This window comes from Sphaeramia orbicularis, chromosome 11 (assembly GCF_902148855.1).
Source record: "Sphaeramia orbicularis chromosome 11, fSphaOr1.1, whole genome shotgun sequence".
In the NCBI taxonomy this organism is placed as follows: Eukaryota; Metazoa; Chordata; class Actinopteri; order Kurtiformes; family Apogonidae; genus Sphaeramia; species Sphaeramia orbicularis.
In genome coordinates this window covers 24,989,841-25,002,949 of record NC_043967.1, presented here as the reverse complement: position 1 = coordinate 25,002,949, position 13,109 = coordinate 24,989,841, and the positions used below count along the sequence as shown (strand labels likewise).

General features: G+C 37.0%; 1 protein-coding gene across 1 annotated transcript; it reads right to left on the bottom strand.

Moving 5' to 3' along the window:
- Positions 1-1,468: 1,468 nt before the first annotated feature.
- gjb9b (gap junction protein beta 9b) lies at positions 1,469-11,865 on the bottom strand. Its single transcript, XM_030147764.1, has 3 exons — positions 11,765-11,865; positions 2,870-3,341; positions 1,469-1,925 (listed from the first exon to the last, which is right to left on the bottom strand). The coding sequence occupies exons 2-3, from the start codon at positions 3,257-3,259 to the stop codon at positions 1,494-1,496; spliced, it is 822 nt and encodes a 273-aa protein (XP_030003624.1). The 5' UTR covers positions 3,260-3,341; positions 11,765-11,865; the 3' UTR covers positions 1,469-1,493.
- Between the last annotated feature and the right edge of the window lie 1,244 nt (positions 11,866-13,109).

Sequence of the window (13,109 nt, the reverse complement as noted above, 5' to 3'; positions counted from 1 at the left end):
AGTGTTAGTGTGTAAGTGTAAGTGTTTTTGGTGTAGTTACTCATATTTCTCTATTAGAGTAAGTGCAAATGTCTCCTTAAAATAAAAAAAAAGTTTAAATTACATTTTATTAATAAAATAGCTGAGTCACTGATTGACCCTTTGCACGTTACGTCACGCTCTGTTTGCACCGCAAACGAGCACCATGACGGACGGCGGAAGTGCCGGACAGCACACTGGACGGAAAACCGGCTAATATAGAATTTGATCTGAACATTCTCGTTTTTGTTCGTTTTTAACCCTTCTTTACACGTACAGTGGTCGCACAGAACAGTTCCATCCTTCTTCAAAGACACCCATGGTTTCAGCTGGGTTCCAGACAGAGCCTGGATCTGATGGACCTGATATTACAGATAGAGCAGGCTCTGTTTGTGTCGATAGCATATTAGCTCCACCTAGCTAGATAGCTAGACTGGGTTAACTACTATGAGCCACTATGTTCCAGTGGCTGTCATAAGTAGCCTACAATATTAGCTCTGTTGTTGTGGCTGTCTTTTTTTTTTTTTTTTACCAGCTACACTATGTTCTATGAAATACTGTTATTGTCATGATGCTGTTCCACATGTTCTAGTGGTGGAACTGTACATATTACTGTGTGTAGATAGTAGAAAGGCAGACACTTCAACAACAGAGCTAATACTGTAGGATACTTATGACAGCCACTAACATTATTACACAGTGTTAGTTAAATAGAGCTGCTTTTGGTTACAGTCTATTTGTGTTTTGATGGCATTCTGGGGGAAACATGTTAAAAACATACACAGCTAGCTAGCTAACGTTAGCTGTATCTTTCCTTTACTATTATGAGATCCATTCCTCTGCCGTCAGCACAGTACAGCGACTCGGTAATCTAACCTGAGACTAAGAACTGGTAACATCCAGACTTTTGTATGCTTTTAGATCAGCACCTGTGTATGGGGACACTCTATTTAGAACAGAATGGTACAGACTGTGTGCTTTAAACTCTGGTAGAGTGGAGGATTTTGCTAGATTGTAATCACATCAGGAGGGAGAAGGGTCAGTAAGTAGCCCTACTATCGCTAGCTTCTCCAAATAGCATTCTTTCTGCCGTCCAGTAAGGTTAGTCACTTCACAGGACTACTCCAAAACTTTATTTTCAGTGATGGTAGCCACAATCCATCACTCATTCGTTTGTTTGTTGTGTAGCTTTTGCCGTCCATCATGGCGCTGAAGCCCTAGTCACGTGATAAATGTGACGTCGGTGCAAAGGGTCAATAGGTTGATTCACAATACCAGATTTTACTGGCCACACAGACAGAAACACACGTACACACACTACATATATAAAAATATTCTGTAAAACCCATTCACTTTCTTTATAATTCTCTTGAATAGAGCTTGAATTCTTTGGTGATGATGAGCAGTTATGGAGGCAGCTACTCCTTAGGTCCATTAGTCAGTTTTTTTTAATGGGACACCTCACATGAAGAGCTTCACTCTTTCCTAGACGTCCCCTCCTCTGCTTTGATGTTACTGAGGTTCTGGGTGGATGCTGCTGTCGGATCCACTCTGACTGATGTTTTGGACCTGAATTCTGACCTGGGAGCTGCTAGTGGGGTCATCTCATGAGTCTCAGCGAACATCCTTCTTTCTGCCTCATTTTTCCTCTTAAGAAGTTTGAGGATGCGTTTGCAGATGAGATAAACCATCTCACAGATGCACATTAGGATGCAGAAGACAGAGGAGACCACCATGAACAGGGTGAAGATCTTCTTCTCAGTGGGCCTTGATATGAAGCAGTCCACTGTGTTGGGACATGGTGCCAGAGAGCACTTGGAGAGGCGGGGCATGTCGTAACCATCATAGATGTGGTACAGGATGTAGAGGAAGCCAGCATCAAAGCCTGCCTTGAACACTAGGCTCAGCTAAAGACAAGGAAACACAGAGCTTTAGACACACAACAGTATGAATCTTTTTGTATAAAAAGAAAAATAATCTAATATACAGGCTCCTACAGTGGATCACTTATGGGTTCCAAATTACATGGATAAGTCTGGAATGGCTCCTGGCAGAACATTACTCACTACTTTTAAAGAGAAGTTTATTGTGAGTCTATGGAGCCAAACCCAGCAGTCATTAGTGGTATCACAACGTCATCTCTTCTATGGCGTCATTTGGGAGCCGAGGTTCTTGTCCCTTGGGCCTAAATAATGATTTAATTTATTTATAACACAAATTTTTGGCCCAAAGTACCCATGTGCTCAGTTTGTATTAGTTATACCCTCACTTGTTTCTCATGTTCAAAGTTCCTGCTGGTTTCTACAAATTTAAGACTTTTTAAGACTACTTAGAACAGAACTGAATGCCCATTTCACGACCAAACAAAGTCAGCTTTCTTGGATGATGCATGTGTGACTAACAGCTGCATGTGTGTTTGGTTGAATGTTCTGTGATCGTTTCTCACCTGGGGCTGCAAAATTAGCTATAATTGGTTGCTAATTTCAATATAAACTGTCGATTTGGAGCAGATGGAACTAATCTAACATTACTTTCTTTGCAGCTTGGACAAATTTAAACACAACGCAGAAGTTTATGGCAACATAATTTAGGACCTACCATATCAAATTTAATGCTTTTTATAGACTTTTTTTTTAACATATTAAATGCAGATTTGTAAATTAGAGAGACTTTTAAAGACCCCGCAGGAACCCTGTATATAATTTAGTTAAGAATGACTCTCCGAGCCTTATGCAAGCTTTCACGTACAACAATTTTTTCTGACGTTTCTGCTTGCTCCAATGGGGGCTTCTTTTTACATGTGGCAATTACAGAAATGCTAGAAATAATCTTTCACTTCTTTGATTCTTACCAAGTATGTCCACCACAGCCCTCCACGTTTCTTCCCAGGGTTAGCATACAGATGGGCACCCTTATGTGAGACCGTGTACTGCGAGTCCTTCTTTTCTCTATACTTCACGTGTCCCACTACCAAAAGTGAAGGACAAGTGACAAAGATGAGCTGTAGTGCCCACAGACGGATGTGGGAGATGGGGAAGATGTGGTCATAGCAAACATTGTTGCATCCTGGCTGCGCCGTATTGCACACAAAATCCTTGTTTTCGTCACCCCACACTCGCTGGGCCGCCACCACGAATACCATCACCCGAAAGACGAAGACCATGGAGAGCCAGACACGGCCAAATACAGTGGAGTATTTATTGACCCCACTGATGAGGGCTTCCAACGCAGACCAGTTCATGGCTCCTGCCTCAGAGGTGGAGGATGGAAGGGAGGGGGCTCAGGAGATGAGGCTGGTTTGGAAAGAACTTAACAATAATAACCTGGAAGACAAAGCATTATAAGAAATTAGGTCCAGAAAATTGAAAATATAGGAAAAACAAGAGATAAAGAACTCTACACATTATTGTATTTCATTTAGTGAAAGGTTCTGTATGTAAGAGTCACACATGTTCATGATCTCATGTGAGATTTATGTTGGAGGAGCCGTTTGTTGATGTTAGCTAACTTCAATCCTAAGCTAACACGGATTCAGTCGCATACCCAATTGTTAAGTCTGACATTATAAAATTAATTTCCAGGCAAAAACAGTCAACAACGAAGTCTGTTTGCTGACTCATAATAATGGTTTGTACACACTCCAGAAGAACAGAGACATTTGGCTGTGAGAAAAGAATGAAATCATTCTAAGTTTGGGAGTTCTCGCAGCTTATTCTTGACGTCATCTTGGCAGAACTTTTTTGAACTTGTCATGTGCGGCCCGACAACTATTGTGTGATTGGTCAGAAAGATTAAGTGGGTGTGGTTTTTATATTCCTGGTATCTCTATTAAATTAACAAATCTCTCTGTTCTTGCACAATATGTACAGGCCTTAACTTCTGTCTGAGGCACCGGTTAGGATTCAGAGGGGGTTAAATTATTAAAACTAAGACCAAGAAAGTGAATCATACAACTCCAGTTCTCAGATCTTTACATTGGCATCCTGTCTGTTAAAGAATTGATTTCATTCACTCTTGTTGGTTTAGAAAGAACTGAATGGTTTGGAGCTAAAATACATTTCTGATTTTCTGGTGTGTTATGAACCATCCAATGCCGTTTGGACACCTGGAACAGGTCTGCTTTCTGTTCCCAGAATCAGATCTAAACACGGAGAGGCAGAAATCCACATAAATGGAACAAACTCCCAGAAAACTGTAGGCCTGTTGAAACTCTTAGCACTTTGAAATCAACATTTAAGACTTAAAGCTGCTGCCTTTCATTAACAAACCATAGTCTGTTCATTTCCTGTAGTGTACTGTAACTTTTATATTTGCATTTTATCTGCTTTTATTCTTATGTTCTACTCTATTTTAGCTTGTTCTAGTTTTATTATATTCTCTTACTTTTAAATAACCTTTACTTTAACACTTTGTTGTAATGTTAGTATTGTTTTATGTAAAGCATGATGAATTGTTTTGTACAGGAAATGTAACTCAAATATATTAATTACTGCAACTTTCCAATTGCAGTGTTGTACTTGCTTTAGATGGAGGTTTTCAGAGTCTCACATATGGTTTAAGTCATTTTACAGCAGCACATTGCGTACATAAATCATTAAGTTATTTACCATCCCCAGAACTGGACAGTGCAGATAAATGACTAACAAGTGAAATGCCAAGTGTGAAGATGTGAAACACCTCATAAAAGCTTTGTTCAATCTCAGGAGAATCCATAAAGTTAAATTTTGGCAGATACAGTGGGAGCTAATGTTAATTAGCTACCATGCTAATGTTAGTAGCATTTTTTTTTCTCATTTATTTAAGAATTGTTGCTTTAGGAGTGAACCCAGACCAGCAAATGGTATCACAGCTTTACAAGTGGATATCCATATTGGTCTGTAAACTGTTTTTATAGTTAAAGGATACTCAGAAATGCTAAGAAGCAATGGCGAACAATTGTTATGTTAGCCTAGAAATAGACTAGAATAGATTATCAACACATGATAAGCTCCTGGCCATGGCAAGACTCCAACACAAACCTCAGATATGGGCATGAGTATGTGCCAAACTTACAAACGGAACTTTTAATAGGTAAATACTTTATTCTGTAAGTGCTGCTGTGGTTTAGACTTGTGATGCAGTTTGGTAATCACCTTTTTGCAGCACTAACTCATGATATTGTTGTATAATGTGTGATAAAGCGGAAATATATATTGTTTAATAGGGAAGTAAAAAAAAACAACAACAAAAAAACACTATTAAATAAATATACCACAGTAAAAAATTACAATATTTCCCTCTGAGATGTAGAGGAATGTATGGTAAAGTTACATAATTGGAAGATACTCAAGAAAAATACTACAAATTTGTCACAACACCTGAGTAAATGTTGTCAGTCCTGTTCTACCATTGTCAATACACTTTTATTGTGGTATAATAAAAGTGTTTTATATCTCACCCATGAGATTTCCAAAGCTCTATTATGTACTTCAGTAATTTGTGCTTTCTCTCCAACTGTGTTTGTCATATTGAGGTATAAAGTTTACAATGCTGAAAAAGGACATGTTCATAAAAGAGATATGTGCAAGTTTCTTTTAGAGCTGCAATTTCGCAGACACAATAAAGTCTCGTTGTTTGCTTGGCTCTTCAGGTCCTGTTTGTTTAAAAGCTATATAAAACAAATAACCAGCAGGCATTGTTTTCACTCCACATCATCCCCCGGTCTCATATGTGTTTATACAGAGTTACCATTTCAATACAGTCTCATTACACAGCAGTGAGTGAGTCATCACCGGAGCCTCCCTTTGTCGAAAATACAAAACCATTACTCAGCTCCATTAGCTGGTTATTTATGCACAGTGTCTGAACAGATAGCCACAGGTATTCCTGTAATCTCAAATGACTATAGGAGTATCGGTTCTCACAGTTTAAAGGATGGCACTTCATTTGGGAATGCTGGGCCCTTTATCCATGAGAGAAAGTTTAACTTGGTTTGTATGTCAGTGTCAGTATGTAACAGATTTGGCATTTTCTGTTCTTTTTATTTAGCCACTTAACCTATAAAGACCCAAACAGCCACTGGCAACCAAAAGCATCTACTGATCTAAAATATTTAATACCTGTTGATCCACTAATCCTATCAATACATGTAAATAATTGGTGTAAAATACAGTTATTCATCTTTTCATGGTCATCAGATATGACCCATTTGGATGTTCAGAGGCTCTGTAGTGAACGTGGAAACACTGTCATCTTCTACAACATTGATTCCCCAGTAAAACCCGTGGAGTTGGATCAATGACAGTGGATGGAGACACTTGGTTTATGTTCCGTTAATGATATATTTTGCTGAAAAGGTCCCTTTTTCTTTGGTTTTCTGTTTTTGATATAATAACCCTCAACTTTACTTTGAGTTTTCATGAACATGAACATGATCAGTGAATTAAATATAGGAAAATACCGAATGTTCACTGAATAAACACAAAATACACAGGGTAATGTTATAATAAATGGTGATAAATCACTTAAGAAAAGTTAAATATAAAGAAAAACCTATTTTGGAACTGCCACAAAAGTAGCACTGGGTCTTTATGGGATAAGTTGGTTTCATGACTGTCAATACCTGATCTTAGTTTTTAGTGCCATGTTGAGGAATTCTGCTTGTAAGTAAGTCAAACTATTGAAACCATTTTTGGAACTTTGCGAAACAAGGTGTTATACAACATAAAACAATTCACCGCAATAAATGATGAATCCATAACAAGAGTGCAACAGTGGCTAATAATGGCAATACATAACATAGTCAAGTCATTATATAATGCCTATACAAAATACAGTTAAAATGATAAAAATGACAATGCACTGGAAAAAATCAAAATATTACCCACTGTATTTTTCTCATTTCTAATCAAGATATCTCATCACACTTAAAATAAGACATTATCACCTAAAGAGTAACTTTTAAGTGAGATATAAGAACTTATTTTTAGACGACAGATCTTGAAAATCTTATTTCAAGAAATCTTACCAAGATAATTTTACAAATGTTCCAATGGCAGATTTTTTAGGTTCGATTAAGTGAAAAAATCTTGAATCAAGGAAAAAAGTCTTGATAAGATTTCTTAAAATATGATTTTCAAGATCTATTGTCAAAAAATAAGTTCTTAGATCTCACTGAAAAGTTACTCTTTAGGTGATTATGTCTTATTTTAAGTGTGATGAGATATTTTGACTAGAAATGAGAAAAATAGACTTGGTAAGATTAAGATTTTTGCAGTGTGTAAAAGAAGTCTCAAAAATCTGACTTTTAGGGGCATTGAGTGACAGCTTTTTGGCAAAGCTTTGCGAGAGTTAGAACTGGAAATACAACACACATGCTTATTTGAAAACATGAGGTTAGTATTTCTGGTAAATGGCAACAACTCAATTTGAAAGTCTGAGATTAGTTTTGGTTTTACTTTTCTCAGGTATGATGACTATGAAAAGCTGATTTGTAGAAGCTGAAAAGCTGGTATGAAAGGATGCATGCAAATGTATGAGCTTCACAAAACCATTGTTTATTACAGCTTCCACATTTTCCAAAGTCATTTTATTCTTCTACTGTTGACTCACTGTATTGCTTAATAATTGGCAAGTTTTCTAAAGCAATAATTCACCATTTTCACCATAATGTGTGTATTGTCATTGCAGATTTTATGAAGTATGCAGCTGGTTATGTTTTTATTTTGGTTAATAAAATGTTTTTTTCACTCCTTGTTTCAGTTTTTGTTAATGCTAATATTACCTCCGCCAAGGAGGTTATGTTTTTGCCAGGGTTTGTTTGTCTGTTTGTTTGTTTGTCTGTCCGTTAGTGTGCAACATAACTCAAAAAGTTATGGACAGATTTTGATGAAATTTTCAGGGTTTGTTAGAAATGGGATAAGGAAGAAATGATTAAATTTTGGTGGTGATCGGGGGTGGGGGGGCCCACGGGGCGGGGGGGCCCACGGGGCGGGGGGGCGCAGACCAGAAAATTTCATCAAAATCTGTCCATAACTTTTTGAGTTATGTTGCACACTAACGGACAGACAAACAAACAGACAGACAAACAAACCCTGGCAAAAACATAACCTCCTTGGCGTGGGGGGGCCCACGGGGGGGGGGGGGGGGGGGGGGGCACTGATCAGCCTTGGCGGAGGTCTGCGCTCTCCGAGTGCTTCTAGTATTAAATATGTTCTGACATATTTCTTGAGCTGCATTAATCTATTTCTCTTGGGCAGGGGCGTCAAACTCATTTTAGTTCAGTTCCACATTCAGCTAAATTTGATCTGAAGTGGGCCGAACCAGTCAAATAATAACATAATAATATATAAATAATGTCAACTCCAAACTTTTCTCTATGTTTTACAGTGAAAAAAGTAAATTTACATTATGAAAAGGTTTACATCTACAAACTATCCTTTCAAAAGATGTGAATAACATGAACAAACTGAAAAAATAAGTATAATTTTAACAATATTATGCCTCAGTTTATCATTTACACATGCACTTTATAACTTACAGATCACAGTGGATCTACAAATACACAAAACATTTAGTAACAGGCAGAATATTGTTAAAATTGTACTGACTTCTCTTAAGACATTTCAGGTTTTTCACATGTTTTTGCAAAATTATACTTTGTTTTAGTGTAAATACATGAAAATATTTACATTTACAAAGAGAAACATTTGAAGTTGACATTATTTATATATTATTATGATAGTATTTTACTGGTCCTGCCCACTTGAGATTGAATTGGTCTGAATGTGGAACCTGAACTAAAAGGATTGTTAATATCTTAGTGTTATTTTTGCATTTCACAAATTCATCCAAAGGGCTGGACTGGACTCTTTGGTGGTCCGGATTTGGCCGCATGTTTGACACCTGTGCTCTAGGGTTTGTGTGTTAATTTTATGATGCTTGCATGTGTGTGTTACAAAATATGTGCAGCACAGACTCTAATAAAGACTATTTTTTGTGAATATAAAGGAAGGTAAAGGGTGTAAACATGTATGAAGTGTGTGTAGACATAAGGGGGGGTCTGCTGTGCACCACAAGGGTTCAGATTTGTCCAATATTTTTTACACATTTACATCTTATTTGGACGAACGCTTCCATCCTGTCAGGGGATGGGTTGGATAACAGCCTCTCTGTCCACTGTACCATTTCAATCCTGTCTCCTCTAATCCCGGGTATTTAAATTCAAAAGCGCTTTCCTTCTGCATCTCAGCATCACTGGGGCCATATTGAGCTGTCAAATCGGTTGCTATTTTCTCTCTTATCCAGCGTTTCTGACTATTAAATTACACAATATAACAGGACTGCTTGACTCAATGAATACCCTTTAGAATAACAACCCTGACAGACACATTTGATCAACGCTGATACTTTATCTCTCCTAAATCGATAATACAACCAGTGGCATTTATCGTAAACCGCATCTCAGGGAGTGTGATCCTTCAGCGTCACGTTGAATCACACATAAAAACATGCTGTCAGAGCCTTACTTACATTAAAATGACAGCAATTAATTCAGAGATTGCATGTTTTTTTGACACAAATACACAGATTCATGATCATTTATTGCTTCTGTACAAATATACTCTGCTTGTAATCTGCCCCTTTGATTTCCGTCTCATTTTTATACACATACACACCCGTACACGGACTCTGATGCTACATTCAGCCTGGATAGGAAAAGAAAACCTCAGAGACATTATATCTCGTCTTAGGGAGATGGTAAAGCTGGACCACAATTTGTTTTCCTATTTGCTTTGGATTGTAACGTTGGCTTCCCTGCTGACAGGAGTCAGCCTCGTCTATCTCTGCGCTTTGTGTTTGTCTTGCGCTTTGATGTGACAGACAAGACATATCATGCTTTCTCAACAAGGAAATCTCAGGTTATGCAATGAATTCCATTCCAATATTTCTGACCTGCAAACACTGCATCTTAAAGAGTATTTTAATATCAGTGAGCGTAAACACTGTAAGCATAAAGCATACATATAAAGGACAGGGAGGCAGAGTTATTATAGTATTGACATTTTCACTGCTATAATAATATATGTTTTTATTTTTGGTTTCAGTTCAGTATTAGTTTTATGAATGTGCTGTAACACTCAATGCAAAAGCACCACAGGATTATTACCTCAAGAAAATGTTATATATTTCAGCTTGAAAACAATATGTAAAAAATTGCTGGTATTTTAAAATAAATGTTTAAATATTCTGTTTATTGCAAAAAAAAAAAACAACAAGAAGACAAGAGGGGCACTAGAGCTGGTACTCTAGCAGAATAACCTGAAGATTTTTCATGGTCTTTTTGGAAAGCCATGTCAAATAAGTACTGCAGCCGTCAACACTGCTAGAAATAAAAATGTGATTGAGTTTCTAGGTCATGTTTTGACATGAAATCCCCCAGTTTGGCTGCTTTTGTAACATATGTGTATATACATTTTTTTTTTTTTTTCAGCTGATCTTGTTACTGCTTTTATGTGGCAATTTAAATTAAAACAAAAGTTAATGGAAACAGCGTTGGTCTAATTTAGTATTTAGGAAATGTAATCCACCTGAAATGTTAAAAATATGACATGTACAGATGGAGACATCCATTTTAGTTGGTTATTATATAATGCACCACATTACATTTCATCATTTAAAAGTGCAATTCACACATTAGTAATCACAGTACATCATGCTGCATTACAAAATGTGGGGACATTTATTAGAAAGTGACTGCATAATGAAATTAATCACATTTTCTCAAGTTATTACATAATGGTCTGTTTTTGAACAGATGTGTTTTAACAGTGTAAGAATGAGTTTTATTTCAAACAATTCAAAGGTTTTGTATCAGTTTTTATTAAGTTTTTGTTCTGTTTTTATTTCAGTTATTATGTGAAGAGGTTTAGTTGTTAGTTTTACAAGTGTATTTAAAGCTTTACTTTTTCATTACTTTTATGAAGCTTATTTACTGCTGTTATATTTTATTTTGTTTGTGTTGCATCATTTACTGGAGTTTTTAAAGCTGCTTTTGGAATCAGTTTTTATTTTCATTTTAGTTAATGAAATTACTCTTCATTATCTGTAATACCTAGGGCAAATTTACTAACTCCTACATCTTTATTTAAAAAAACCCATTATACTTAAATATTTGTTTCAAGACTTATCTTAATCCCCAGAGGAGATTGTTTTTTATGTCTACAGCTTTTTCGCCTTGTGTACATAACCGCCTCATCTGAAGCCATGATCCATCCTTCACTGTGACACGCTCTACAGGTTCAGCTAGTTGCAAATACTTTTCTTTGCACCTCTGTCTGTATGAGTCAGTGCTTCTGGCTAACAAGGTGGGGTTGAAGTTCTCTTCTGTGGCTCCTTCTTTTCCCCCTTGAAGCTCCTTTAGTTTTCTGACATTCATTTTACCTCCAACCTGACTTTTCTGCTGTCTTTCAAGGTAACACATCAGCCAGGGGAGTAAAGCATGTGTAGTTGTCGTCATGCTGCTTCTAGTTATCTGTTCTTTATAAATCTCTGCCCTTTGTATCAATCAGGGCTCAGCTCTTCCTTTGACATACAAGATCTTCCTGGTTATATGACAGAAAAAGAAATAGACTAAACAATGTTCTTGCCTTTTAAGGTTTTTTTTTCTATTGTACATGTGAAGGAAAACTAAAACTCAGGAACAGATAATTTCATAATCTAACAATTCTTATAAATATAGATAAAAAATAGGGGCAAAGCATCTTACCTTAGGCACAAAGAAGTGGTGTAAAAGAAATGTTTCCCGCTGGCATTGTGTTAGATCAGACGAGCTTGGCCTCACCTGGCAGGTTTGAGGGGGTTGGCTTTGAGGCGTGGAGTTACTTGAATACATTGCGAGTTGGAGTATGGGTGGAGCATCCTATGTGAACGGTGACACAGACTGACTATTCCTACCTGGGCTGGTTTTGCATACCTGCCTCAGGCAAGAGAGACAAATGAAAAAGACGCAGAGTAACAAATACTTGGACGCCAAAACAGAAAATATTATGTGATAGACTGTAATGATACTTAGATCAACGGCATTTAGAGGCAAGGTAAGCAACAGGCAGGTGGCTAAAAGATCCTCCGAGTGTTGAATATGATTTGAAATTGATGCAAATCAGCATATTAGAATGCAAAGTCGAATCTGTGTGCCACCGTGAGCGCTTGGGTCTGTGCAGGATTCGGGCATTTAACCTTTAGATCCCACTTAGTATCTACTTCATCAGCTTCCAGTTAGTGCCTTGTGCTCTGCCATGACTGTAAGTGGAAAATGGGGATTTCAGGAAGTCCTTTAAGCTTATGTCATCCCACGCAAACTGAAAGTATGATAAATATCTGAACAGTAGCTCAGAATAAAAAGTGAGATAAAACATTGGGGAAATTAGGATAATCAAAAGTTTTGTTTTTTTTTTTTTTTCGGTGCAGATTTAGTAGAATAACTAAACCAAATTCCCTTATGGTATCATATTCAAATTCATAAGCTGACTCTCATTTCCTTTTTCTCTCCTAACCCACACAGCAGAATCAAAATGATATATTATATAACAGCTGAAACCTCAAAAAAAAAAAAGCGTATAAAAGGCGTGTCACTGAGGCAAATAATCCTCTACATTTCACAGGTGAGAGGGATTTCTTAACAACAGGAGAGCTAGACTTGTCAGGGTGTTATTTCCAATGTTTTGTTGACTGTTTCTTTTCCTCTGTAGTTTCTAAGTGATACGTTGACGCACCCACATGGCTGAACATGCCATGAATGCCACAAGCATGGAAAGGATATACTTACAGATGACATACTGTGGATTTAAAGAAAGGTACTGTGGGAGCTGTAATATATTTGCAGTGGATTCAGTGATTTTCAGAGATGAAAATAGAGATAAGGAAAAAAAAGGAATACAATGAAATTTCAGTTAGGGTGTGTCAAACTGACATACATACCACAAAGCAGGTTCTACAATTGGGCAACAGTTTTTTTTTTAATATGTCAGATTGTATCTTAATGAAAATAGTACAGCCTGCTCTTAATATTGTACTATCCCAAACTGAAAGGAAGCTGACATGAAAAAAGATCA